The 25,237-nt window shown below is 59.1% G+C and overlaps 8 protein-coding genes across 8 annotated transcripts; 7 read left to right on the top strand and 1 right to left on the bottom strand.

The window, feature by feature from the left end:
- Nucleotides 1–129: 129 nt before the first annotated feature.
- ACA1_198390 (uncharacterized protein) lies at nucleotides 130–1,376 on the top strand (the record flags this gene model as incomplete). Its single annotated transcript, XM_004341663.1, has 6 exons — nucleotides 130–442; nucleotides 509–589; nucleotides 662–712; nucleotides 790–947; nucleotides 1,047–1,149; nucleotides 1,258–1,376. The coding sequence occupies 6 exons, from the start codon at nucleotides 130–132 to the stop codon at nucleotides 1,374–1,376; spliced, it is 825 nt and encodes a 274-aa protein (XP_004341711.1).
- Nucleotides 1,377–2,186: 810 nt separating this feature from the next.
- ACA1_198380 (AMPbinding enzyme domain containing protein) lies at nucleotides 2,187–8,501 on the top strand (the record flags this gene model as incomplete). The annotated part of the gene is made up of 18 exons (XM_004341662.1): nucleotides 2,187–2,276; nucleotides 2,435–2,671; nucleotides 2,733–2,777; nucleotides 2,990–3,308; nucleotides 3,399–3,532; nucleotides 3,668–3,707; nucleotides 3,878–4,289; nucleotides 4,367–4,463; nucleotides 4,540–4,647; nucleotides 4,739–4,882; nucleotides 5,012–5,114; nucleotides 5,232–5,521; nucleotides 5,635–5,754; nucleotides 5,851–5,944; nucleotides 6,044–6,156; nucleotides 6,252–6,494; nucleotides 6,596–6,773; nucleotides 6,880–8,501. The coding sequence occupies 18 exons, from the start codon at nucleotides 2,187–2,189 to the stop codon at nucleotides 8,499–8,501; spliced, it is 4,389 nt and encodes a 1,462-aa protein (XP_004341710.1).
- A 424-nt stretch (nucleotides 8,502–8,925) lies between these two features.
- Nucleotides 8,926–10,609, top strand: ACA1_198370 (DMT family transporter: UDPglucuronic acid/UDP-N-acetylgalactosamine, putative; the record flags this gene model as incomplete). The annotated part of the gene is made up of 8 exons (XM_004341661.1): nucleotides 8,926–9,018; nucleotides 9,140–9,280; nucleotides 9,369–9,451; nucleotides 9,535–9,641; nucleotides 9,728–9,978; nucleotides 10,070–10,318; nucleotides 10,416–10,563; nucleotides 10,596–10,609. The coding sequence occupies 8 exons, from the start codon at nucleotides 8,926–8,928 to the stop codon at nucleotides 10,607–10,609; spliced, it is 1,086 nt and encodes a 361-aa protein (XP_004341709.1).
- Nucleotides 10,610–10,869: 260 nt separating this feature from the next.
- ACA1_198360 (epithiospecifier protein) lies at nucleotides 10,870–12,870 on the top strand (the record flags this gene model as incomplete). The annotated part of the gene is made up of 8 exons (XM_004341660.1): nucleotides 10,870–10,954; nucleotides 11,051–11,203; nucleotides 11,340–11,414; nucleotides 11,591–11,732; nucleotides 12,021–12,157; nucleotides 12,292–12,456; nucleotides 12,508–12,655; nucleotides 12,744–12,870. Coding segments are annotated over 8 exons (1,032 nt in total), but the record flags the coding sequence as incomplete, so codon positions are not given.
- Nucleotides 12,871–14,832: 1,962 nt separating this feature from the next.
- On the top strand, nucleotides 14,833–18,562 carry ACA1_198350 (helicase associated domain containing protein; the record flags this gene model as incomplete). The annotated part of the gene is made up of 4 exons (XM_004341659.1): nucleotides 14,833–16,399; nucleotides 16,494–16,571; nucleotides 16,798–17,366; nucleotides 17,450–18,562. 4 exons carry the CDS (start codon nucleotides 14,833–14,835, stop codon nucleotides 18,560–18,562), a joined length of 3,327 nt encoding a protein of 1,108 aa, XP_004341707.1.
- A 182-nt stretch (nucleotides 18,563–18,744) lies between these two features.
- On the top strand, nucleotides 18,745–20,131 carry ACA1_198340 (papain family cysteine protease subfamily protein; the record flags this gene model as incomplete). The annotated part of the gene is made up of 8 exons (XM_004341658.1): nucleotides 18,745–18,905; nucleotides 18,980–19,037; nucleotides 19,132–19,274; nucleotides 19,373–19,484; nucleotides 19,566–19,620; nucleotides 19,721–19,823; nucleotides 19,950–20,007; nucleotides 20,090–20,131. 8 exons carry the CDS (start codon nucleotides 18,745–18,747, stop codon nucleotides 20,129–20,131), a joined length of 732 nt encoding a protein of 243 aa, XP_004341706.1.
- A 123-nt stretch (nucleotides 20,132–20,254) lies between these two features.
- Nucleotides 20,255–21,009, bottom strand: ACA1_198330 (Iglike, group 2, putative; the record flags this gene model as incomplete). The annotated part of the gene is made up of 2 exons (XM_004341657.1): nucleotides 20,255–20,581; nucleotides 20,647–21,009. The coding sequence occupies 2 exons, from the start codon at nucleotides 21,007–21,009 to the stop codon at nucleotides 20,255–20,257; spliced, it is 690 nt and encodes a 229-aa protein (XP_004341705.1).
- A 666-nt stretch (nucleotides 21,010–21,675) lies between these two features.
- On the top strand, nucleotides 21,676–25,055 carry ACA1_198320 (uncharacterized protein; the record flags this gene model as incomplete). The annotated part of the gene is made up of 15 exons (XM_004341656.1): nucleotides 21,676–21,822; nucleotides 21,910–21,990; nucleotides 22,111–22,218; nucleotides 22,308–22,558; nucleotides 22,640–22,706; nucleotides 22,765–22,999; nucleotides 23,140–23,276; nucleotides 23,345–23,467; nucleotides 23,582–23,700; nucleotides 23,794–23,845; nucleotides 23,918–24,031; nucleotides 24,129–24,255; nucleotides 24,349–24,479; nucleotides 24,619–24,714; nucleotides 24,888–25,055. 15 exons carry the CDS (start codon nucleotides 21,676–21,678, stop codon nucleotides 25,053–25,055), a joined length of 1,956 nt encoding a protein of 651 aa, XP_004341704.1.
- Between the last annotated feature and the right edge of the window lie 182 nt (nucleotides 25,056–25,237).

The raw sequence follows: 25,237 nt of genomic DNA, 5'->3' as shown, positions 1-25,237 counted from the left end.
CAACCGCAACGATTCATCGACATCGCACGGCAATCTTTTCCACGAGTTCAAGCCGACATTGAAAGGAGCGCCATCATCTGGAACGAGACAGAATTGAAGGTGGGTCCCTGAGAGATCACTTGACGCAGAATGGTGGCTTGGGCGGATGTAGCGAAGTGGACGGCGAAGTACTGGGCCTACTGCACGGCATCGTTCCTGTGCTTGGTCATTGTGGCCCTCATGGCGGGTGCTTGCGGGTCGGTGTGGTACCGGGAGAAGACATCTGGCCAAGTCTACGACATGGCGACATCAAGACGCGGCAATTTCTTCTCCTACGAGATTCGATACTACATGTTCCATCTGGAATACGACCAGCAAGTTCAGGGTCCCGATGCTAGCCTTGTTGTGCCCCTGAAGACGGTTACTTGCGACTACACCGACACCAACTGCCCTGCCATTAGGGGTATTCCCTCCCCCCCCAAGCCCCCGATTAATCTCTTTTTGACTAATTTAATGTACATATTTATAGACCCGTTCAATTCGAACGAGTTCCAAGGCATGTACGCAGCCATCTTCTCGTTTGCTCTGGCCACTATCGTCACCGCTGTCGGTACTCTTTCGCCACCTTGCGGTCTTTGCTTTTCCACTCCTTAGCACCAGTTCTCACCACTTCGTTCTCCAGTATTGGGCATTCTCCTTTTGGTCATGAACTGGCGTGCCGAGGCCATGGGCGGTACGGAGCTCTTGAACTGGGCTGCGGCACGATTGAATGCTCACCCTTGCGGCGTGTGGTGCGGTGGCGTGCTGAAGGTCTTGGCTCCAAGATCCTGACGGTGGTGGCTATCGTCATCTCGGTGATGCTGCTCGCCTTCGTGATCATCACCTGGGCGCTCATCTGGCGCCACCCCAAGTCGACCAGACAGGCGGTTGGCCTCGACGACAACTACTGCGACCGGTGGGAGATCTCGGTTCGTTTAACCTTCTTTCTTTTTTTCCTCTCAACGCTCTGTCACCACATTTAGACCGCTGCTTGACTCACCCCCGCTGCCCTTCTTCTCTGTGAACAGGAGCGGTACAAGGGCGGCGTGTACTGCGTGTGGGAGGACGAGTGGAACTGGAGTGATTCCATCATTAGGAACCTCACTTTCCGTACCGACGTTCAAGCTACGGGTACGCTCCACGAACCTTCTTCTTCATCATCACCTTCGCCTCTCCGTTTGTATCGCACAGTACCCATCTAAACGACTTCGACTTTCGGTCTGTGCCGGTCACACACAGGAGTGAAGCAGCTGTGGGGACCAACCACCGGCTGGATTTTGACGACCATCTCCTTTGGCTTCACCTCGTGGGTCATCCTTCTCGTCCTCGGCTGGCGGCCCGCCTTCTTCAAGAACTGAGCGATGATGTGTGCCCGCACCACATCGCATCGGACGTTCTTCTCTTTTGTCTTTTTATTATTATTTATTTTTGTTAGCTCCCTCTCCCTGGAGGCTGCTGAGCTTCTTCACAAGCCTGGCGCTGTACCATCTCCCCCTTCTTCAAGCCAAACACACACATTATTAGCTGCTGCGCTGTGCACCTCCAAGCTTGGACATGAGGCATCTTGCTCCACTTCAATGAACTGCAGCTACGTAAGCCTCACGACCGGAAGAAGGAGCACGCGGTAACTGCGGACCTCTTTGTTTGGATTTACGAACTACAGTAAAACACTCAAACGGCCACCTCGTTGCCGGCGCGGGAGTTAGGCACTCTTTTACGCTCGAGACTCGTCATCATCTTGGAGGCGTGCGCGGATCAGCTCTTCCTTCCCTTCCACTTTCAGGAGATTTAAATTGGACGGTTGGAGGGCTAGAGGAAACAGATCATCGCTCCTCTACGAGATTTTGAATGGGAAAAGAAGGAAAGAAAAAGGCGAAGGGAGGAGCCTCTGCGCCGAAGGAGGAGGCCAACACCACAGCGGCGGACGCGTATGCGAACGTGGAGGGAGGAGGTTCATTACCCCCCCCCCGCTTTTTCCTCTTTGATGTGCGTGACATTTGTGTGACTGAATTGCAGAAAAGAGATCGCACAAGATGGAAGGTAAACCATTCAAGCTGCCCGCTGGTATTGCCATCCTCCTTTTAACCGGCCGCTACTCGGAGGGGGGCATGAATGTAGAGAAAGGAGTTGTTGATTGGGCGGTCCGTTGCGTGTAGGTGGCACCACAGATGGAGACGACGGAGGCCTCCCATCGCCTGATCGTGTGCGCATTACTCTCGATCTCGACCAAGGAAAGCTGGATGGCCTCCCGCTCGCTGGTACTTCCTCTCTCCCTCCCCCACCACTACTCTCTTCTCGCTCCCCTTGCTGGGCGGTTTTCTTCTTCTTCTTCGCTGCTCTTGCCTTCTACTCGCGACCCACGCATTGCACCCACACACGACGCCGTCTCCTCTCCCCGCTAGATATACTCGCGAAGCTGTTCGTGAATGACGCGGGCAAGGGCGGAAGCGGCGCGGCCAGCACGAACAAGGTCCGGGCCAAGTACATGGCGCAGGCCCGGAAGGGGCGCAAGATGGGCGAGCCCATTCCTCTGGACATCGAGATCACGGACCTCGACAGGTCGCAGCATCTCTCGCTCCCGCAGCAGCAGACGCTCGAACACCACAGGCACGCGCTCCCCACCCCACTCCACCCCACTCCACTCCTCGTTGACGTTGGTATCATCTGAGGCGATTGAGCTCACTGTCGGCGTTGGCGCGTGCGCGACATAACAGGAAGAAGGCGAACGCACGATATTCGTGGGCGAGGAAACGCGCCTCGTCCATTTCGGCGATTCTCGATATCCAAAAAATCACCATCACCCTCGAGGCACGCGCTCTATCCGCCCCCCCCCCTTTTTCACACCACACTGCACCGCACGCACGCATAAAGTTACTCGCTAACGCATGCGCGCGCGTGTGTGTGTGTGTGTGTGTGTGTGTGTGTCTGTGCGTGTGCGTGTGCGCGTGGGTGTCGTTTTGGGTCCCTGCAGGTGAAAATAAGCGAGGATGTGGATGAAACGGAAGATGAGGGCAGGGAGGCGGACGCGAAGAGGGGAGACACGTCCGGGGAATTCGCGAACCACACGGCGGAAAACGACCGGAAGAAGGCGGCGGCCAAGGAGAAGAAGAAGGGCGGCTCCGGCAAGAAGAAGCGAAAGGACAGCAAGGACGGCGGGGAGGGAGAGGGCGGGGACACGAGCAAGCTGTCGTCATCGGATCACCGGCTGACCAAGACCATCTCCGGGCGCCGACTTCTCCTCAACGGCAGCAAGTCCACCAAGCCCCAACACGGCGACGACTCGCCCACCGGTACAAACACAACGCGTGTCGTGTGTGTGTCATGTTGTGTGTGTGTCGTGTTGTGCGTCGTGTTCTGCTGACGTTGTGGGGGGGGATCAGGATTCCGCAAAACATTTTCGCTGGTCGATGTACGGTCCTTCTTCAAAAGAGACGCGAAGGAAGATAAAGAAGACAAGGTCGTGCCCAAGCGGGACGACCCAGGCGATGGGAAGAAGAAAAAGAAGGACAAGAAGGTTCCTTCATTCACTCGCGCGGTCACACCCCGAATTACGCTGACGCTTTCTCGTTTTCCTTTCTTCTTCGTTCTTTCTCTGTTTCTCTTCTCTCTCTCTCTCTCTCGTGTGTGGTGCTTGGCTCCTCCTTTGCAGGCTGACTCCGCGCCCAGCACCCTGTCCGAGGAAATCGCCAGTACGACTTGCACCGCCCTCTTAGTGTGTGTTGTGCGTTGTGCGTTGTGTGTCTCGTGCTGCGGTCTGTGTGTGTGGTGTGTGGTGTGTGGTGGGTGGTGTGTGGTGTGTGGTGTGTGGTGTGTGTGTGGAGCGGCCGTGCTGACGGTCGCGCAGCGCTACCCCACACAGACGCGAAACCCAAACGTCCCGAGCTGAAGAGGAATTCGGGCGGACTGCGGCACATTCACTCCGACGACGACTTCACCAGCAAGCTGGCCGCTGTCGCCCCCGCCACGACGCCCGCCCCCAAGCCCTCGCCCTCGCCCTTGTCCAAGGGGTCTGCCACGTCAGCATCGACGCCGGTGAGCTTCGACGATATTCCCATCCCGCTGCTGGACGAGCCATGGCTGCTGCCGGAGCTCACCGACGCGGAGCGGGCCGGCGCCTCGGCTCGGCAGAACGAGGCGGATGAGGCCGAGGCGGTGGATGAGGCCACCACCATTCCCGCGTCGCTCTTGCGGATGAGCGAGCAGCACCCGCACCACCCGATCTACTTCACCAAGTCGGGCGTCACCCACACCTGGCAGTATACCACCTTTGCGTACGTCATCGACACGGTGTTGTCCGCGTCATCGCCATTCATTGTTGACTCACACACCGTGGTGGCGCACCGTGCAGGGATGTGTCGGCTCTCGTGCGTCGAGTGAGCAGCGGTCTAATTGCCCTCGGCATGCCGCCGCGAGCGCGCACCGCTATTTTGTCGTCCAACCGCTTGGTAAGGCCCCTTACCCTCCCCCCGGGCCTCCTCATTCCTTGCATTGTGCGCTGACCGGTCAATTTTGTCGGCGCAGGAATGGGTCGCGTTTTGTCTGGGCAGCATGAGCGCGGGTGCCGTCCCGGCCGCCCTCCCCACGACATCGACCACGCCGGAGACCACCCGCATGCTGGCCGTCGCTCAGGTACACACATATCTGTCCATCACATTCATATATTCCAATAATATATAAGTATGACATTCCTCCTCCTCACCACTGTGTTTCTCTCTCTCAGGCAAATGTGGTGCTGGTGGAGAAGCGAGAGCAGTGCGATGCGCTGCTCTCCCAGAGGCAGCTCTTCCCTCGCCTGAGACACGTTGTACTTTTAGACGGCTCGGCCTCCGGTTATCCCGCGGACCTGGTCCTTACATGGAGACAAGTGCGTTCCCCCCCCCCAAACCGTCATGCGCCGTCGGCCCGCACGCGCTGTGCGTTGTGTGCGTTGTGTTGTGTCTCGAGTGTGCTTTTGGCTGACAACGCGAATGTGCGTTCCTCTCCCCACAAACAGTTGTTGTCGAAGGGAACCTACGGTAATGTAAATAACGCCGAGTTCCAGAACCGGCTCCAGAACCTTCAACCCACCGACCTCGCCACTCTAGCCTTCACCTCTGGTATGACGCATCGCCTCGCTCACATCGCACCTCACCTTGACCTGTAGTATATTTGTGCTAACGCCGCACACGACACACACCACACGTACAACCGCACACGCACACACACGATGATAGGCACCACTGGACAGGCCAAGTGTGTGATGCTGTCGCATCGGAATCTGATGTTTAGCGCGTGTGCGATCGGTCGTCTGCTGGCCATCAAGGAGTGCGACTCGCTCATGTCCTTCCTGCCGTTTGCCCACGTCGCCGAGCAGCTGCTCGCCGTCTACGTGCCCGTCGTGGCGCGCTGCCGCATCTACTTTGCCGAGAGCACGGCCAAGCTCCACCGCAACATGCGCGAGATTCAGCCCACGCTCGTCTTCGCCCCGCCCGAGCTCTGGCGGAAGATCTACCTCGCCATTCAGGTTCTCGCTTCTACGCAGCACTCGCTCACTCAGCCGGCGCCGCACACGCAGCACATTCTTGACATTCATTCTCATCGCACATTCTTGACATTCATTCTCGACACGTGAAACAGGGCAAGGTACCGGCGTCGGCGGCCCAGACGATGAACGCGCCGGCGCTCTCGGCGTTGTGGACGGCCATGGGCTTTGCGCGCGTGCGGTATGCCGCCTGCGCCTACGGCTACCTGCCCGAGGTACACACAAACCCGACCCTCCCCGGCGTACCGTTTGAATTCAGTGAACTGAACAGCTGAACAAACAACTCTTTCTTTCTTTCTTTGTTCTTCCAGGAGGTGAGCGAATCCCTGCAGAAGCTGCAATTGACGATCCACGAGGCCTACGGACAGACCGAAACGTGCGGTCTTACGGCCGTCAACAGCTCCGGTACCCCCCACCTTTTGCCACCACGGCGTCGCGCTTCGCGTCGTGATAGTTTCTTACGTCCGTCCCCCTCTTTGTTGCGCTGTCGTTGTCGTTTTATAGGGAACAGCCAGGCGGGCACTGTCGGTAAGGTCCTGCCCAACACCCAGGCCAAGATCGACGCAGACGGTCAGATCCTGGTCAAGGGCCACAACGTCTTCATGGGCTATCTCTCCGTACATTTCCCTCATCATCGGCGATCACGCACACGCACCACCGCACACGCACGACCGCACACACCGGTTTAACCGTTGGTTGGCTGGATCACCAGGAGGAGGCTGGGCCGGTCGACGGTTGGTGGGCGACGGGCGATCACGGTTCGATGGACGCCGGCGGGTTCGTGCGCCTGGTCGGCCGCCGCGTGGAGCTGATCACCTCGCCCGGCGACAAGGTGCTGCACCCGGAGAAGATCGAGAACGCGCTCAAGATGCTGCCGGCCATCAACAACGTCATCGTCTTCGGCCACCAGAAGCCCTACCTCACCGCCGTCATCTCGCTCGACCCCTACTTCATGGTACATCGTGTCGCCTTCCAACGACACGACACGACACGACCAACGACACGACACGACACACTTTACTGACGGGTGGCGTGCTGTGGACTACGTACGTGCAGGCCCGCGTGAGCAAGGAGAAGGGCGTGGCGGCCAAGGCCCTGTACAAAGCGCCCTACATCAACGAGATCACGGTGGCGATCCAGAAGCACGTCGTCGCCGTCAACAAGCGCCTCCCGCGCGGCTTCCCCACCCTCAAGCGCTTCACCGTCCTCCGCAAGCAGTTCTCGCTCGAGCGGGGTACCGCCGCCGCGCTTGTCGCACGCCCTCGCGCACGCGGTGACCCTGACGTCGTTGTGTGTCGTGTGTGCGTGTGCTGCGTGTGCGGTGTGTTTGTTTCTGCCAGACGAGTTGACTGCCGGCATGCAGATCCGACGCTTCGTGGTCGAGAAGAACTACGAGAAGGAAATTGACAAGATGTACGCCGACGCGATGGGCGGCAGCTCGGCCCAGCGACCGCTGGCCAGCTCGGTCGGGGCACAGCAGCCATCGTCGTCGTCAACCTCATCACCACGGTCGGGCGCCGAGGCTCAGTCGCCGCCCAAGGCCGACAGCGCAGAGGAGAAGGAGGCGCAGGCTGAAGTCGCCCAGGCCGCCGCCGCCTCCGAGGAGGTGACGACGGCGGCTTCGGCTGCGCCGCCCGGCGTTGAGGTAGAGGCGGCCGAGGCCACGGCCACAGAGCCCTCGCCGAAGCGAGGAACGGCGCTGCTCTACGACATGCTCAAGCAGGGCGCCGCCTCCCACATGGGCCGCACCGTGTCCCCGCGCGACCCGGCCGCTGACGTCACCCCCGAGCCGGCGCACCCCGAGCCGGAGCCGGAGCCGGAGCTGCAGCAGGTGGTGGCCGCCGGCGTTGGAGCGCAGGGCGAGTCGACTGCCGAGCCCGTCGTGGTGTCGACACTGACGTCGGTCGAGGAGGCCACGCCGTCGACGGAGGTGGCGACGCCCGCCGAGAACGCAAAGAGCGAAGAAGAATCGTCGCCGCGGAAAGAGGAGAGCGCAGGGGGGAGCGCGGCCGCCGCAACGGCGCCTTCGCCGCGAGCATCGGAGGCGTCAGCCTCGAGGTCGACGTCCCCAAGGCCCCCGGCCGAGCCCTCTCCACGCGCCGCTGGCGACGGCGAGGCTTCCGTCAGCCCGGTCCCGCTCGACGAGCTCACGACCGAACCCGAACCGCCAGTCGCGCCGACCAAGGCAGCAGCGCCGGCGGCGGCGGACCTCTACGATGTGCGTGGTGAGGTGGTGGAGGCCAGTGACGCCGAGCGCGGCTACACCACCACCAACACCGAGTGCTGCAGCTCCGCGCCGGAGACCGACGACACGACCACGGAGACTGAGACGGAGGAGACCACCGAGAGCGAGCGGGAGGACGCGAACAACAAAAAGAAGAAGACGAAGCGGCGGCCGCACGAAGAGGACGACGACTCTGCCGTCGACGGCGACGTCGAGCACGAAGAGGAGGACGAGCCTCCGTCGACCGGCGTCAGCGAAGACGAGGCCGCGCGCTCTCATCAGCTCCGTCGGCCCGCCGCCGCCACCGCCGCCGGCTCGAGGCGGAGCGTCAGCCCTCAGCCGCAGCAGCAGCAGGACGAGGCCGAGCGGGAGGAGAAGGAGCGGCGGGAGCGGGAGCATGAGGAGAAGAAGGTGCAGCTGGGCCTGATGTGGGAGAAGGAGAAGGAGCTGAGCGAGACCGAGGAGCGCAAGCTCGAGGAGGAGCGGCGCGCGCAGGCCCGGCGGGAGCTGATCGAGCGCAAGGTGGACATGAAGTCGACCATGGCCATGTTCCAGATGCTGGCCAAGACTTCGACCGCGCCCGTGCCCCACAACAAGCCCGCCACGACCAAGTCCTCCACCAAGCGCGGCACGTCGTCATCGTCGTTGATGACATCGTCGAGCGACGGCGGCTCCAAGTCGGATCGTTCGTCGCCGTCGGCGTCAGAGTCTGAGTCCTGGTCGACGTCACAGCCATGAACACACACACCCAACACATCACGACACCTGATAGATACATTGCCACCTTGACATACTGAACTTACAACATTACACCATATTTTTTTAACCACCAACATCACCAGCATCGTCCAGCTCCCACCAGTGGTGTACGCCGTGATGAACTGTAGAAGATGAAGCTGTGAAGCCTCTTGGCTGGAGGGAGAGGAGCAACACACACAGGCGTAGAGTGGGCACGTGCGTACAAAGAGTAGAAGACCAAACGAAAACCAGAGTTTGTTTGCGCAAATCGAACGACGTAGCGCTACAAATCGATCGCAAGGCAAGGCGGGCTCGCGAGGGTGCACAGAGTAGCGTGAACGGCGAGCATAGAGGAGCAACGCTGATTAGAATCGACGATTAGCAACGACAGAGCAGAGAAGAGATCTTCCGCGCAAAGACATAGATGAAGGGCATCCAAGATTCCCTCACCAGGAAGCAATGGATCGGATTCGGAGTGGCCTTCCTCTATGGCACGTCCAGCTTGATGAAGCCACGCGTGAGGCTTGTCTTCATCCCACCTGCCCCATAATTCTTGAATTGATTTGATTTGATTTTGACCCCTCCCGGTGCAACAAACAACAGGTTTGATCTCGACTTCGATCACCTTCTTCAACAAGGCGACGCTATCGGTCTATGACTTCCCCTACTCCAACACGCTGACCCTGGGCCAAATGCTCTTCGCCACCGTGGCCCTCTACTTCATGAAGTCTACCAACATCATCACCTACAAGGACTTCTCCTTCTCCACCGCCAAGGCCGTACGTCAAACACATCAGCCTTCTTCTTCTCCTCCTCCTTCTTCTTCACCTGGCTCAACCTCGTCACGCGTCATTGTGTTGTGTTCAGGTGCTGCCGCTGGCCTTCTTCTTCTTTGGCATGGTGGTGACCGGCCTCGCGGCCCTCCAGTTCATCAATGTGCCCATGTTCAGGTGTGAAAGCTATCTCGCTTGCTCCAGCCACAACGTGCACACAACTCACGTGTGGTGTGTGTTGTGTGTGTGTCGCACGCCAGCGCCCTGCGGCGATTTACGACACTGATCGTGATTGTGGGAGAGGCGGTCTATCTGAAGAAGTTCACTCCACGTGACGAGGCCTGGTCCGTCTACGCCATGGTCATCGGTCCGCATATCCCGGCAATCGCACACGCACGACCGCACACGCGCCACCGCACACGCAGCTGACACTTTCTTATGTGCGCGGCGTAGGTGCGGTGATCGCCGGCCTGGGCGATCTGTCGTTCAACGCGATCGGATACTTCCTGTGCGCGCTCAACTGTGTCGTGACGGCGCTCTACCTGGTCTTCATCGCCAAGGTCAAGAACGAGACCAACCTCGATACCTTTGGCCTCATGTTCTACAACAACGTGCTCTCCATCCCCTTCGTCGTCCTTGTCGTGCTCGGGCTCGAGTACGAGGACGTGATCAACTACCCGTACTGGACCGACCCCGGCTTCCTCGTACCGCCACCTCCAGTCACACACACACACACACACCACCGCACACGCACACTTGGTGCTGACGTGTGTGTGGTGTTCGTTGGGTGTGCAGCTGTGCTTCATCATGTCGTCGGTGCAGGCGTTCCTGCTGAACTACTTCATCTTCCTGTGCTCGCTCATCAACTCGCCGTTGACGACGAGCGTGACGGGCCAGATCAAGAACATCTTCACCACCGGCATCGGCCTGTTCATCTTCGGCGACGTGCAGATTTCCTTCCTCCTGTCCGTCGGCCTCCTCCTCGCCACCATCGCCTCCGTGTGGTACCACCTCCTCTACTACTCCCTCTGCTACGCCAACCTCGTTCTCACCGCACACGCACCACCGCACACACCACCGCACACGCACTAATGTACACGCACACACGCAATGAAGGTACACGCACATCAAGTACGTGCAGCAGACCAAGCCCAAGCCAGCCGTGCCGTTGGACTCGACCGCCGTGGCCACGTCGAAGGAGGAGTACCAGCTCACCCTCCCCTCCGCTAAGAAAGAGTACCCACTCTCCCCCCCAGCTGGTTCGCATCCAGCCCCTGTCAGCCGAGGCGGTTCGTCACTAACGGCTCATCATGGCGCACAGGGACGACTGAGTGAGAGAGAGGGTCCTGTGTGGAGGGGGTAAGGTGTATGACTTGAGGGATGGTGGATCAATACTGTGTGAACAGAACTATATTTACATTGAGCTTGTCTGGTTTGGCTTGATGACCACCAAGTGATTCTCAGGCTGGTGTTCTTGTTGGACAAGAAGACCAACACCAGAGCAGCCACCAATCACCAACGCCCAGTAAAACTTGGTGTCGTGGCGCCCACAGCTGTGGGCGCAAACAAGAAAGAACCCAAGCCCAACAACAACATGGCCTGTAGTGTTTGTGGTGGCAGTTGGCGCAGGCTCACCGGTCGTCAAGCGGGCAGCGTGCCCCTCGGTCGCAGCTCCCACAGGTTCTTCTTCGTTCATTCACAGATTTCATTCATCTAATTGCTAATCGCGCAGCGTCTCGCCCTATGCTAGCCTGACCTCTGCTCCCCACTCACTAGTGTGGTGGCCCTCGAGGGCTACAAGGTGGCGGTGTTCGGAGGCGAGCACGAACCGCGGCACCCGATCGACAACGCTGTGCACGTCCTCGACGTGGCCTCAGCTCACTGGGTCCGTCTTGAGACCTCGCCCGACCACCCCGCCCCCTCAGCCAGGTACCCACCCCCATGCCCTTCTCCCCCCCCCTGCGCCCAACCGCCCATGGAAATGATGTACTACTCCGGCCCAACCTTGTTCCAATGCTGACTTTGTGGTGGCGATTGCGCTACTTTGCGCCCAGAGTGGGCCAAGCTGCGGCATCGGTTGGCAATCGGTTCTACATGTTCGGCGGGCGCACGGGCGTGGACCAGGAGGAGACGAGCCTGGGTACCTTTCTACATACACACATACATACACATATCATACGTACACATACACACATATCATACGTACATACATACAATATTAATAAATAGCACCACCTTTCGGCTGGGCCTGCGCTTGGACTTGATGATGGTTGATGCTAACGTCATGGGGTGGTGTATGGGGCCTGACGCGCGTAGGTGACATGTGGGAGTTTGATGCGGCCACCACGCGCTGGAGGCAGATCGAGGCCGAGGGAGCTCCGGCCGCGCGCAGCTACCACGTGATGGCCTCGCACGCCCAGCGCGTCTACGTGTTCGGCGGCTGCGCTGCCAGCGGCCGGTATGACTACCCCCTCCCCCCTTACCCCCACACAACCCCATCAAACCTCAATCACCTCCCAGAGCTGATCTCTCTGGCCCACTTAAGAGAAAGATTAGATTGGTGGGAGGTGTGGTGTGGACATCATCATGGACATCATCATCATCGTCAGCATCATCGTTGTCATAACGAGGAGGAAGATGAAGAAGACGATGACAACAACAGCGACTGTGGGGGGATATGAGGCACGAGGAGGAAGAGGAAAGAGGATCTCACGGTGGCTGAGGGTTGGCTGGGCGGCGAAAACAGGCAGAACGATCTGTTCGCATTCGACACCGAGAAGCAGGCGTGGGAGAAGCTGGAGCACACCGGCACCGCCTCGGAACAGCCCTCAGTGCGAGGCGGCCCCGCCCTCTTCGCCACGGCCGACAAGGTCTACGTCTTCGGTACACATCAAAACACCGCCTAGACCACGTCATCGCGCAATCGCAATTCTAACCCGCATGTGTGTGTGCGTGCGTGCGTGCGTGTGCGTGTGCGTGCGTGTGCGTGTGCGTGTGCGGTGTGTGTGCGGTCGTAGGCGGCTTCAGCGGAAAGGAGATGGACGACTTCTGGGCCTACGATCTGAACGGACGCAAGTGGGAGGCCGTGCAGGCCCAGGGCGACCGCCCCACCGCGCGCAGCGTCGCCGCCTGCGCGGCGCTCGGTCACCACCTCTTCCTCTTCGGCGGCGAAGTCGATCCCTGTACGCTCTCCCCTCGCCCACTCGCCCCACAAACCTTTTCGCCGCCAGCAGCGATTCACATTCAAATCACCGAACGAACGAACAACGCCCGGCCAGCGGCGCAAGGGCACGCGGGAGCGGGCGACTACAGCAACGAGACCTTCATCTTCGACACCAACACGCTCACCTGGATCAGGAAGGACGGCGCAAGCGAAGAGATGTACAGCTCCCCCACCACATCGACATGCCAACATTCGTGTGACCGTGTGCCGCGTGTGTCGTATGTGCCGTGTGCACCACAACAATAGCCCCACGCCGCGAGGCTGGCTGGCAGGTGCGGGGCTGCAGGACGAGCAGTTCCTCCTGTTTGGCGGCTTCGACGGCAAGGAGCGCACGGGCGACCTCTTCCTCTACTCGAGTACCGCGCAACAGTGAGCCGCGACCGAGCCAGGCCGCCTGATGTGTCGTGTGGTGGTCACATGCTCTGCAAGAATCCCAACAACCCAACACCACACGTACATCATCACGAATCCCACCAACAAGGTTTGGTTGTGCGGAAGATTGGGGCTATTGGTGGTGGTTGCGCACCCACAAGGGCGAGGAGGATTGTTGGTTGGTGGCTACTGTTCCAATTGAGCCCCATGGTGGTGGACAACAACATCCGCGGAGGCCGCGGGTGTCAGCTGGCCAATCAGCACTCTAGCAGGCCGGAGTTGTCACCCTGCCGTTCATGTTCATCGGGCAAGCACACATTGGTCGGTCAGTGCGAACAAGGGTGATGGTGAATGGCAGATGTCGTTGTGGTTGCGCACACAAAGAGGTTTTATCTGTGCGGAATCTCAATTGATGTACATGACACATGGTCGGAGTGTGGGCGGAAACTCCTCGACAATGTGCAACCAAACATTTGAAGAGCATGCTAATACACACTCTGCCGCATTACACGAATTTTTATCAACATGTTGGCCAAAGAATTTCAGATAGCATTTCGTTGATGGACGACACGGTCACCATGCCGGGTTGGTGCGCTTTAGGATAACATTATGTTGTTCGTTTACGGGCGGACTGTTTTATGCTGCCTGGCATCATCACTACACACAAACATGTTTCACCGTTGATAGTGGCGCTTTAGCGACGTGGTCTGTCGTGTTCTCCGGTGATTCTCGAATACAGCGCGCCCGAACACAGCATTCTGTTTGTTTTTCTCTTCCACCCCACAACAACACCACCACACCTCAACGGCCACTCTCCGCTGCCGTTGCCGCAGCGAACCAGCACTCCATCCATCCAGCGCTCACCTGACGAGGAGCGGCGCAAACATCAACCTCCTCTGCCGCTACTCGCGGTTCTCGTTAATCTTCTCTCGAGCAGCAGAGAGAAGAAGGAATAGAAAGGAAGAGACCAAAAAACAAGTGGTACATCCACTCCCGCCTCCATCTTTTTGTTTTTTCTCTTTCCTTCAATCAACATAGCGGCCATAGGCCTCTACGTCAGGCCAAAGGGAAGTGGTATCTGGGAAGATCTTTTTCTTTTTTCAACGAAATGGAGGGCACACGCTGTATCGCCGGCGCCACTTCACGTCATAACACATTCGCACTGCGCCACACATACCCGCCTCGCGCGCCCTCTCTACGCGGTTGGGAAATTAAAGTCTCTTAGCTTCTTCCCCCTCCTTTCACCCGCCTGCCGCAGTGAGCGAGTGCGGGATCCGCCAGACCAGACAAGACACGGGCCACAACAAGGACTCGGCAACAAGTGACACAACATTTTTTGTTTCACAGCCATAGCAAGCCAGACACACTCCACCCAGGTACTCCCTACATATCTTCATGTTTTCTTTCTCTATGCGCAGTCTGCGTGTGTGGAACATGATGGTTGTGTGGGTGACCATACACACCACACGTATGGTGGCACCTGGTGGTCAACAAAATTTATCACCCAATATGTTCATGTTGTGTTGATGTTGTGCTATTGTTGAACGCAAGAGTGTGTCCTTTTGGCGACTCGCTGTGCGGCAATTGGTCCGCGACTGGATTTTCCTCCAATTGTCTTGAGGCCGGAGAGCTCTTCGTTGCACGTGTGGCCCGAAACTCCCCCAACCACACAGAAACGCTCCTATTTGCTGCATTTTTTGGTTGGTCGAAGAGTTTATGGAACCGAAGCTGGTTCCTCTTGCGGGGCACGTGCGCCAACATCTTGTTGTGTTGCCTGCAGAGTGGCGAGGGGGCGGGCGCTCCCACTTCCTTGCTGGGCCTCTTCCTCCTCTTCCGGCCTCGGTGGTGGTGCAGAGTTAGTGCCCACCACTGCCACCCAAAAAACTCCAACAACCTTTTCACGCCCCACTCACCTCACTTCTCGCTCTTCGCTCTTCTCTTCGTTCTTTGGGTGCAGCTCGGGATGAACGGGACGGCACAGCTCGGACCCAAGGAAAAGGGCCTCGAGGCGCGCCTGGCCGGAGATGACACGCTGGGCCAGCCGCCACCTCCGGGCGTGGGCGTGACCTCGGAAGCCGCCGCCGCGGCGTACACACAAGCGCAGCAGGCGCAGGCGCTGCTCGTGCAGGCGATGGAGAGGGAGCGCCAGGCGATCGAGCGCGAGCGAGCGGCGATCCAGCGGGAGCGGGAATCGATGGACTCGGAGAGGAAGCGGATGGCTCTGGCGGCGTCGTCAGTGCCCACCACGCCGCCCGACCAGTGGGGCCGGCTCGAAGACGCCGAAAAGAGCGAAGGCGAAGCGATCGCGAAAGAACGAAGGATGCTGGCCGAGGAGCGGGAGGCCGTCGAGCGGCTCAAGAAGGCGCACAAGCGCGAGAAGGAGGCGCTCGACCGACAGCAGCGGGAGCAGGAGCAGCATCGACAGCAGATGGACGAGGACCGGGTCAAGATCGAACGCGAGGTGCAAATGATGGCCAACCTGGCCGCCGTCGAGACGCAGGTGCTCAAGGAGGCGCTCGAGCGGATGAAGCTCGAGCGCGGCGCGATGGAAAAGGAGCGCGAGCAGCTCTGGAGCCAAGTCCAGCAGCTGACCGCCGCGCAGGAGCAGCTCGCCGTGGAGCGCGACGATCTGATGGCCGAGAACGAGCGGCTGGAGAAGAGCCGCGACGCGCTGCTGGGCATCCAGCGCGACCGGGGCGCCGAGGGCCTGCAGGCCGAGCGCGACCGGGTCGAGGCCGAGCGACGCGAGCGGGAGCAGACCGAGCTCCAGCTGGCCCGCGACACGGTCGAGCGCGACAAGCAGGAGATCGAGAAGATCCGGGTAGAGATCGAGAACATCATGAAGGCCTGGGAGATCGAGCGCGACCGGCAGGCCAAGGAGCGACTGCAGATCGACGCCGAGAAGGAGGAGCTGGCGGCCGTGCGGGCCGAGGCCGAGCGCCAGTGGCGCCAAATGACCGCAGGAATGCCTGGAATGCCTGCGGGCATACCGCGGCTGGCCAGCATTCTGGCGCAGCAGTCCGCGGCCGCCGCCTCGGCCGCCGGCGTGAGCCCCATCGCAGCGATGCCGGTCCTCCCTTCCTTCGCGGCCATGACCATGAACGCCAACGGCGGCCTCTCGCTCGCGCCGGCTACGTCCGCCGCTGGATTTCTCGTAGACGACAAGCAGCCGCAGCCGTTCACGCCGGTGCACCAGCCGCGCGGCGGCTCGTCGTCGCTCACCACGTCGCCCGTATCGACGCCCCCGCAGCCATCATCGGTACCGGCCACGTCGTCGTCGACCGGCGCCAAGCGGAAGCGCAAGCGGGGCGACAGCCTCAACCTGAGCGCGGGCAACTCGACCTCCACCCACCAGGAGAGCGCGTCGGAGGCCGACTTCAAGAAGCGGCGCAAGGTGCGGCCGTGGGAGGAGCGCTTCGAGGAGCTCCTCCAGTTCAAGGAGAAGCACGGGCACTTCTCCGTGCCGGCCGGCGGCGATTACGCCAGCCTGCGCATCTGGGTCAACAACCAGAAGGCCCTTCACACCAAGGGTACGCTACGACGCGTTCTTCATCGCCAGCTACTGGTGGCTAACACACACACACGACACACACGACACACACCACACACACCACAAAAATGCAGGGCAATTGGCGGCGGATCGTTTTGAGAAGCTCAACGTCATCGGCTTCCCGTGGTGGAACCCCAAGGGCAATCGCTCGGGTAATGACATACCCTCGTCAGCACCTCCATGACATTGCTTTCCACCACTATTACTCTCTCTTTCTCTTTCTCTTTCTCTCTCCACCATATTCTGTATTCTATCCTACTACTACTGCTGTAGCTTCATGTGGTTCCCGCAACACGCATATTCGACTTTCATCGTCTTCTTCTCCCTCCATTGTTGCTCACAAACTCTTCGCTATTTCGTCGTTTTTTTTGCATGCAGGGAAGGGCAAAAAGAACGAAGACGGCGACGAATCGACGACGATGGTCGATGTGAAGAAGGAGGAGAGCGCGCAGCCGTCCGTCGGCGGCGGCGGCGGCCAGGCGCACGAGGAGGACAAGGCCCAGCGGCGCAAGGAGCTCGAGGCGTTCTTCGGCTGCTCGCTCGAGCCCTACCCCGCCCTGGTCCACAAGTTCGCGGCCAAGAACGCGGAGCGCGCGATCGACAACGCCATCGTGTGGCTCACCATGCCCCCACAAAAAGACCAACAACAAGGCGGCGAAAAGAGCGAAAGCGACGCGAATAAGAAGAGCGAAAGCGAAGCGGAGAGCCTAAAGCCTAAGAGCGAAGAGACGAAAGCGATGGCCGAGCGGAGGGAGAAGGTGGCCCTGCTCCGGCGCATCGAGGGCATCGTGGGCCTCGGCGACGACCCCCTGCGGGAGCTGATGGAGAAGGGCGGCTTCCGGGTCTTCTCCTCCGACGTGAGCCTGCGGCGGGAGGACCTCGACTGGCTCATCCACCACTACGACGAGATCAAGAGCGCCTTCCTCCTCTCCACCTTCTCCAAGAAGGTACTACTCGCCACCACCTAATGCCACGTCATCTGCCCACTCGTCTGGAATGTGGTCTCATGTGTGTGGAATGTGTGTGGCAGGTGAACAAGGGGGACTGGAATCAGAAGCTGCTGATGAACGAGGTGGAGAAGATCTACGCGTCCTTCCTGGGCTTCGACCTGCAGCACCGCAACCTGCGCACCAAGTTCCTGTCGACGCTGGGCAAGGCCGTGAGCGAGTGGAGCTACTACCTCCCGCGCGACCACTTCACCCTCTGGTCCCACGCTGTGTGCCTGCGGGCCAAGCACCTCAGCCTCCAGCAGCTGAGCGGCGGCGAAGGCGGCGCCAGCCTCGGCCTCGGCGAGGCCCAGCTCCTCCAGTTTGACCGCGACCGATTTCTGGTCGACCGGCGGCCGAGCCTGGGCGACGTCGACAGCGGCCGCAGCGACGGGCCAAACCCGCTCGTACGGCTCCTCAACCTTCCCTACCTGGTCGACATGGACCACGGCAGCCCGACCACCTCCACCTCCACCTTCACCACCTCGACCGAGCCGACCGCGTCGGCCCGTCGGCCCAGCGTGGACGCCGACCCGGCCCAGTCCACGTCCTCGCGGGCCTCGTCGCCCCCGTCGCTCTCCTCCTCTTCGTCGTCGTCGCTCAACAACTCGACCGACGAGGGGGTGAGCTCGCTGCTGAACAGCTTCAACCTGCCCAACTTCCCGTCCTACGTCCACAAGAAGCCGTTCCAGCGGCGGCGCGGGTCGTCGAGCGTGCCCGGTGCGTCGCTCGCCGCCCTCGCCTACCAGCACATGCAGCAGACCCAGCAGCCGCAGCCGCCGCACGTGTCGGAGGTGATCATCGAAGAGGTCAGCAGTGATGGCGACGACGAGCACGAAATGGTAGAGTCGAGCACCACCACCACGACTCGTACGACGTCGCCGGGGCGAGCGCACCCGCACCAGCAGGCCACGGTCGAGGAGATCGAGGAGGAGGACGACGATGACGATGATGACGTGGCGCCGCCTCACATTGTGCGCCCGATTGCCCAGGAGGAGATGGACCTGGAGGGAATCGACGGCGAGAGCGGGGGCGAAGAGGAGGAGAGCGGCGGGCCGTCGGCCGGCCGCGAAGGGGAGCTGATGATCGACCTCAACGACGACGGCGATGGCGAAGAAGACCACCACACGACATGCCCGCCACCGCCACGAGAGTGAACAACTTTCTCTCTTCTTTCTCTCTCTCTCTCTCCTGTACATTGGCCAACCAACAATCTGTGATCCTCGCTCGCCTTTCACGCGCAAACGACGCTGGGCGACCAATGGCACTTATCGTTTTATTTAGTACTCCATTTTATTGCGCTTTTGTTATCTGCACCACGCAACACACCCCAAGAAAGATGAAGGCTGCGGTGCTCCTCTTCTTCTGCGCTTTGACTTTGGCCGTCTCGCTTGGCGCTGCGGCGCCGTTGCTGCCGCTCCCCGGAGCTGCGCCGACTCACTTCGACCTGCGCCAGGCCCACCCCCAGTGCATCCCGCCCGTTCGCGAAGCCGGCTCCTGGTACCCCTTCATCTATTTATTTATTTATTTATTGTTTTTTGTCCATCTAACTGGCGACTACACTTTCTTTCAAGTGATGACGCCGGTCTGATTGAGGGTCTCTACGACATGAGCGTCGCGAGCTGCATTGCTGTACGCGCTCCCCCCCGGGGGGGGGGCTGTCGCTTTCTTTCTTTGGGTCCTGTCGCTTTTCGTTTTTTCTGACGCCGTCGGTGCCCGCACGCAGACGGGCAAGCCCTTGGACTTGTCGAGCGCCTACGTCGACGCGTGCTGCACGTCGTGCGGCAGCTGCGGCGGCGCGAGCATGTCCAACATCTTCGGCTGGCTCAAGAACAACGGCTCCGTCAACGCCACCTGCCTGCCGAGGGGGTGACGCTCCCCTCCACACACTGTTCAACTCTTCTCTCCTGGACCAACCACTGACTCTCGGATGTCGTGTGTGTCGTGTGTGTCGTGCAAAAACAAAGTCCGATCAAGAGCTGCCCGGCCAAGTGTGTTGACGGCAGCCCGGTCAAGCCCATCCGTGCCCAGTTCCTATCTGTGAAGGAGGTCGCCGCCATCCAGCACACCATCTCCACCGTACGCGACACCGCCCGGCATACAAAATCAAGCCAAATTGAGTGCCCTTCCGACTGAACCCGGTTGCCTTGTGCATTCCAGGTGGGTCCCGTGCTGGCCTACATCAACGCCATCCCGCTCGAGACCTACATGGGCGGTAAGTTGACGGCGATCTGCGCCAGCGCTGCGCTCTTCTCTTCTCTTCTCTTCTCTTCTCTTCTCTTCTCTTTTCCTTTTGCTCACGACCTGTTGTGCAGGCATTCTGAAGTGCTCCGGTGTCAAGCCCTCGCTCGACCACGTGGTGTCGATCATCGGCTGGGGCATCGAGAGCAGCGTCCCCTACTGGATCTGCACCAACAGGTAAGCCATGCGCTCGCCTCGAGTTGTCGTTGGGTGTGTGTCGTGTGTCGTGTGTCGTGTGTCGTGTGTCGTGTGTTGTGTGTCGTGTGGTGTCGTGCGCTGACCACCATGCGAATCCTGCTGCAGCTGGGGTCCGGATTGGGGCGAGGAAGGCTACTTCCGTATCGAGAGGGGCGTCGACGCGGTACGTACTCTGCCCATCGCCATATGTCGCGCACGCACATGCACGGTGACTCACGTACGCTTCCGGTTTTGGTGCGGTGCAGTGCGGCATCGAGATCATCAACTTCGCGGTTCAGCTGCTCTAAGGAGGGCCATCCAATGCACAACGGCCGGAACGGATCGACACTTGAACGTTTCTTTTTCAACCATTTCTTTGAGTTGTGCACGAGTGATGCGAGCGGGTGCGTGTGTCTACATCAATGCGTAATTCACAAATATGGGGTGCAGTTGGGTGAGTTGGTGGGACGACAGCTCGGCGTAGCGGTTGCGGTGCAGTTGGAAGAAGAGTTGCCAGAGGAGGGGACGGTGAAGGCGTTGTTGATCAAGGTGACGGCGCCGTTCAAGGCCAGGGCGCGCCCGTCGAGCGAGGCGGCGTCGTTGGCCGAGACCGAGGCGTAGGCCAGCAACGACCCGACGAACGCGGTGTCGTGGTCCAGCGTGGCCGAGCTGCCCACCTGCCAGAAGACGTTGCTGCTGCGGGCTCCGCGGGTGAGAATGACCGAAGCCAGCGGGTCGGTGATGAGCGACGACCCCACCTGGAAGACCCAGGCGTCGCTGGGGCTCAGGCCAAAGTCGGTGTGCCCTCGAGGGTGAGCGCTACGTTGCTCAGCGCGGCAGAGCTGGCGAAGCGGTAGACGCCGGGGGCGAGCACGAGGCCGCCGAGGTTGGTGTCGGTGAGCTCGACGTTGCAGGGAAGGCCGGCCAGCAGGTTGTAGGCGTCGAGGAGGTCGAGCTGGGCCCGCTGCGCGTAGGTGTCGCCGGCGTGGAGGGCGCCCGTGAAGACGCCGGGCGGGTTGAACCCGGTCACCTGATCGCCGGCGTAGACGCCGATGTCGCCGGTGACGACGGTCAGGCCGACGTTGGTAGCTGGCGGAGCGGCCCAGGATGGAGGAGGCGCTGCCGCCCTCACCGTCGGTGGTGTTGGTGGTGTCCCGGGTAAAGTTGGCTCCTGCATTGCTGACATCACTGCCGCGGCTTCGGTGAGAGACGAGCGACCAGTGAGCATCATCATCATCATCATCCCCACCACCAGAAGAAGAGGGTGAAGCCAAGGGTTACCTTCATCTTTTGTGTTTGTTTTATTAGTGGTGTGTGCGTGTCTGGCAGTGCCAAGCGCTGTTAATAGATTGATAGATGATGTGTATCCATCGGTGCTCTCTGAGAGTGCACACCGCAGCCTCACAGCAGCGCGCTATTGTGCCCTTCCGGCGAAGCCTAAAAAAATCCAAAACGAAAATAAGGAAAAATACACGCCACGTCAGCACCACAAATTATGGATTTTTTATTCATAATAAAAGAAACGTGGAAATCAAAATGCAAGCGAGTGGCAGCACGCCGACCCGAGGGGGAGGGCTGTCTTCCAGCACACAAACCACGCCCGTGCGAGGGGGAGGGGGAGGAGGAACGGCTCTCGGTAGTCCCATGCTGCAGTCCGGATCAGGCACATTTACGCTACATCGACGGAATAACGATGAGCGGAGGGCAGGATCAGCTTCGAGGCTGCCCCTCAAAGAGAAATTCGTCGATATATACGAAGCATTTTTCCAGGTGAGATTGCCCTCTCGCTACTCGATTCTACAAAAATCTCGAGTTCATCTTTCCACGATGTATCTTTTGTAGTGCGCCCAACATGCTCACGCGCTTGCGTCGCCAGGGACAAAACCCATCGCGCGATAATCCACACTTCTGGGAAGAGCTGCTCCTGTTGAAGGTGAACGCCGTCTTCCTCGAGACCTGCGTGAAGGACACCACAGAAGATCAGCTGCTCGTGCTCAAGGTACGTCTCTAAGACGCCCGCTCCCGTCCATCGACCCTGCCCGCCAACGCTCATCTTTCTTCTTGTTGTTCTTCTTCTACGCACCAGGCCAATGTCTCCCTCATATTCGAGAACTGTGTGCGCATGCTGCACGATGGCACGAAGATCAGAGTCCTCCATGCTCTTCAGGTAAACACCTCACTCCTCATCATAGAGCTCGCTCCGTTCGGTCTCTCTTCAATCGGCTGCCGCTGTGGTGGTGCAGCCTGGTCATGACGACGCTTGGTCCTTACCACTCTCTGGTGACAGACGCTTCAAATCCTGCTTCGCGGCCTCTTCGAGAAAAAGTTCACAAACTTCGGGTTCGACATCATCAACCTGCTGACCGGTGTGGACAAGGCCGACGAGATCTTTGGGGTATATACCAACGTCATCGCTGCACGCGCACTGCCGCACGTTTCACGCCGGAGGCGCTGATGACGAATTGGGTTCACACGTGTTTGCAGGACTTGATCCAGACCGTGTGCGAGCTGATGGCCGAGGAGAACACACACCAGGCGCTGCGCACGCTGGCGCTCAATCTGCTGCTGTCGATCGCCACCGCAGCCACCAACATCCACCAGAACACGCTCATCGAGTACTTCATGATCAACTACGAGACCGTGTTCGACTCCCTGGTCCAGCTCCTCGTCAGTGAGCGCATGGGCTACTACTCCTTCAACGCCGTCTTCCTTCTCGTCACCCTCGTCAACTACCGGTACCGTACCGTGTCTTTCATCCACCACCGCACGTCGTAGTACGTACGTGGACTTAACTTCGCCCCATTCGCGAACTATAGAAAGTATGAATCAAAGAATCCCTACATGCGATTACTCGGTGAGCTGAAAGACAAGAAGGCATTCGAGGTACGCACACAGGGCTCATCGAGGTTGTAACGTGCTTTTTATTTAATCGCGCCTGCAGGCGTTCGACGACGTCATTGCGTCGGTATGCGAGGAATGCAACGCGCACTACGCCTCGGCGATGGGCGTACGAGCACCCGGCTGGCTGGGCTACATCGCCGACTTCCTCGCCACCAAGCCCGCCAACGGCGCCTACAGCGGCAGTCCCAACTCCACAGGCGCCGTGCTGCTGGCCTTCTACGAGCTCGTCTACCTCAACCGACAGGCCTTTGTGGGCAGCCTGCTCGCCAATGCCGGTACGTCGCTGGCTCGCTGCTCTCTGTCGTCTCGTAGCCGCTCATTATTCTTACATTTATTAGTACTTATTATTGGCATTTTAAAATGGCTAAAAGCGTTAAAAAAACCACACCGAAAATCACAGCCAAACAGAGCGCAGCAAAGGGAGAAAAGAAAGATACGCCAGCGATTGCGACGGCGGCGGGCGCGAAGCCTCCGGCCGAGGACGTCCCCTCGCTTCCTCTCACGCTGAAGCAGTTCATCATCTTCTGTTCCTACATATTCCAAGACATGAAGGTCCGCGTCGTGGTGTGTGCCAACAAGTGTTGTTGTCGTCTGACAGTGTTTTTTATATATGTTTCCAGGACTTGCGATCGATGTACTACGCGAAACTGTCGCTGATCACGCTCTGCTGTCTCTTTGAGGACGACACGGTGAACGAGATGTTCCACAGCGATCAGCTCCTGTGCGTCATCCCCTACTATCAGGTATAGAACAACCTCCTCCTTTCTCGCTTTACATTCCGCGCGCATTCCACGTGCTCGTGCACCTCGCCTTCGTTAACGCCGCACGATATCGCGCAATGCCATGCAATGCAACAGCAGAAGAAGGCCACGCCAGAGTCGCTCAAGGAGCGACCGGTGCTGGCCACCATTTTGGACGTGCTCCTGCTCTTCATGCGCCAAAACCTCAAGAAGAAGCTGCCCAGCGATCTGTACTGGTGCGTGCCCACAACCCTTGCTCATCTCCCGTGATTCATCACTCACCACCGCCACCGCACGACACGCACGACACGACACGACACGTACTACAGTAAATGTTTGGAAACGATCCGACGGATCCTGTGCTACGAGAAGAAGAAAGAGGTACATCATCTACTCGAAGCCACACACTTTTCTCCAACTTTGTAAATTGTTAATCCTCGACTCTATGCGCAGTTGCGGTTCAACTACCGGTGGAAGGAGCTGTGGGCCACCATGTTCCAGCTCATGCGGTTCATCTCCACGCCCGAGTACTTCGAAAAGCCCGAAACGCTCGTCCTGGCAGCTGAGGTATTTTATAATTCAATCATTTTTTGCACAATTCAGTTATTATATTTCATTTATTTATTTATTGTTTTTATTGACGGCGGGTTGTGGTCTGGTGCAGATCACGACTGTATTTAATTTGTTCATCACCTACGGAGACCTCTTCCTGCCCCAACCCTCGGACTACGACGACCTCTACTACGAACTCATTCGAGACGCCAAGGCCATCGAAACCTTCTACTACTACGGTTCGTCGTCGCACACCACCGCACACTCACCACCGCACACACCGCCGCACGCACGCGGCGTTGGTGCTAATACCTCGTCTTTCTGGTTTGCAGTGGATCGGTACGACCGCGCGGGCACGGCGCAGAATCTGGAGAACATGAACACTATCATTCGCCACTTCACCTCCAAAATCGATCAGTGGGAGGCCGCCAACGCTCAGAACTTCATCTCGACACCCGCTCAGGTGACGTCTCTCCACTCTCGCTGTGCCATGCATCTGCGTGTCGTGTCGTTGGTCGTGTCGCGTCGCGTCGTGTGCGTGCGTGCGTGCGCGCGTGCGGTGGTTTGCACTCTGTTGTAACTGGAGTTCTCGTTCACTGCAGGTGATGGAATTGATCCGTACCAACTACGAGACCCTGAAGCTCACCCTGCAAGACGACCTTGATTCCTACGACGCCTACCTCGAGAACCCGCGCGAGGTAGAATTCTGTCCTTAGACCACCACCACCACTCGGCACACGCAACACACAACACATGCCACGCACACACACACACACACACACACACACACACACGACACGGCACACGCGCAATTCCGGCGCACTGAGGCTGAGGCTGAGGGTTTGTTTTCGCGTCGCGTCGCTGTTTGCAGGTGCCGTTCTTCCGTCAGTTGATCAGGACGATCGTGGCGGACTACAGGAACGTGGTCGACCTCTCCTTCACGCCACCACCACCCGAGGAGATCCTGTCGGTCGGCTCCAACGGTGGCGGCGGCGCGACGACGCCCAAGCAGGACAAGGGCAAGGAGAGACTCAAGTGAGTCGCAGAAAGAACAACGAAGAAGAAGGCCGGGGGAAAGACGCGGACAGGGTGGTGTGAGGACTCACACACACAACCACACCAACAAATAATAATAAGTCTCTTCTTATTGTTGGTTGCCAGTTGACATCATCAACACACTCCATTTACAACGAATTGTTGAGCTTGTCTTGCCTTTTAACT

This window comes from Acanthamoeba castellanii (assembly GCF_000313135.1).
Source record: "Acanthamoeba castellanii str. Neff unplaced genomic scaffold scf7180000084753, whole genome shotgun sequence".
Taxonomy (NCBI): domain Eukaryota; phylum Discosea; order Longamoebia; family Acanthamoebidae; genus Acanthamoeba; species Acanthamoeba castellanii.
Note: the sequence above shows the minus strand (reverse complement) of the source record. Positions and strands in the feature narration are given on the sequence as shown.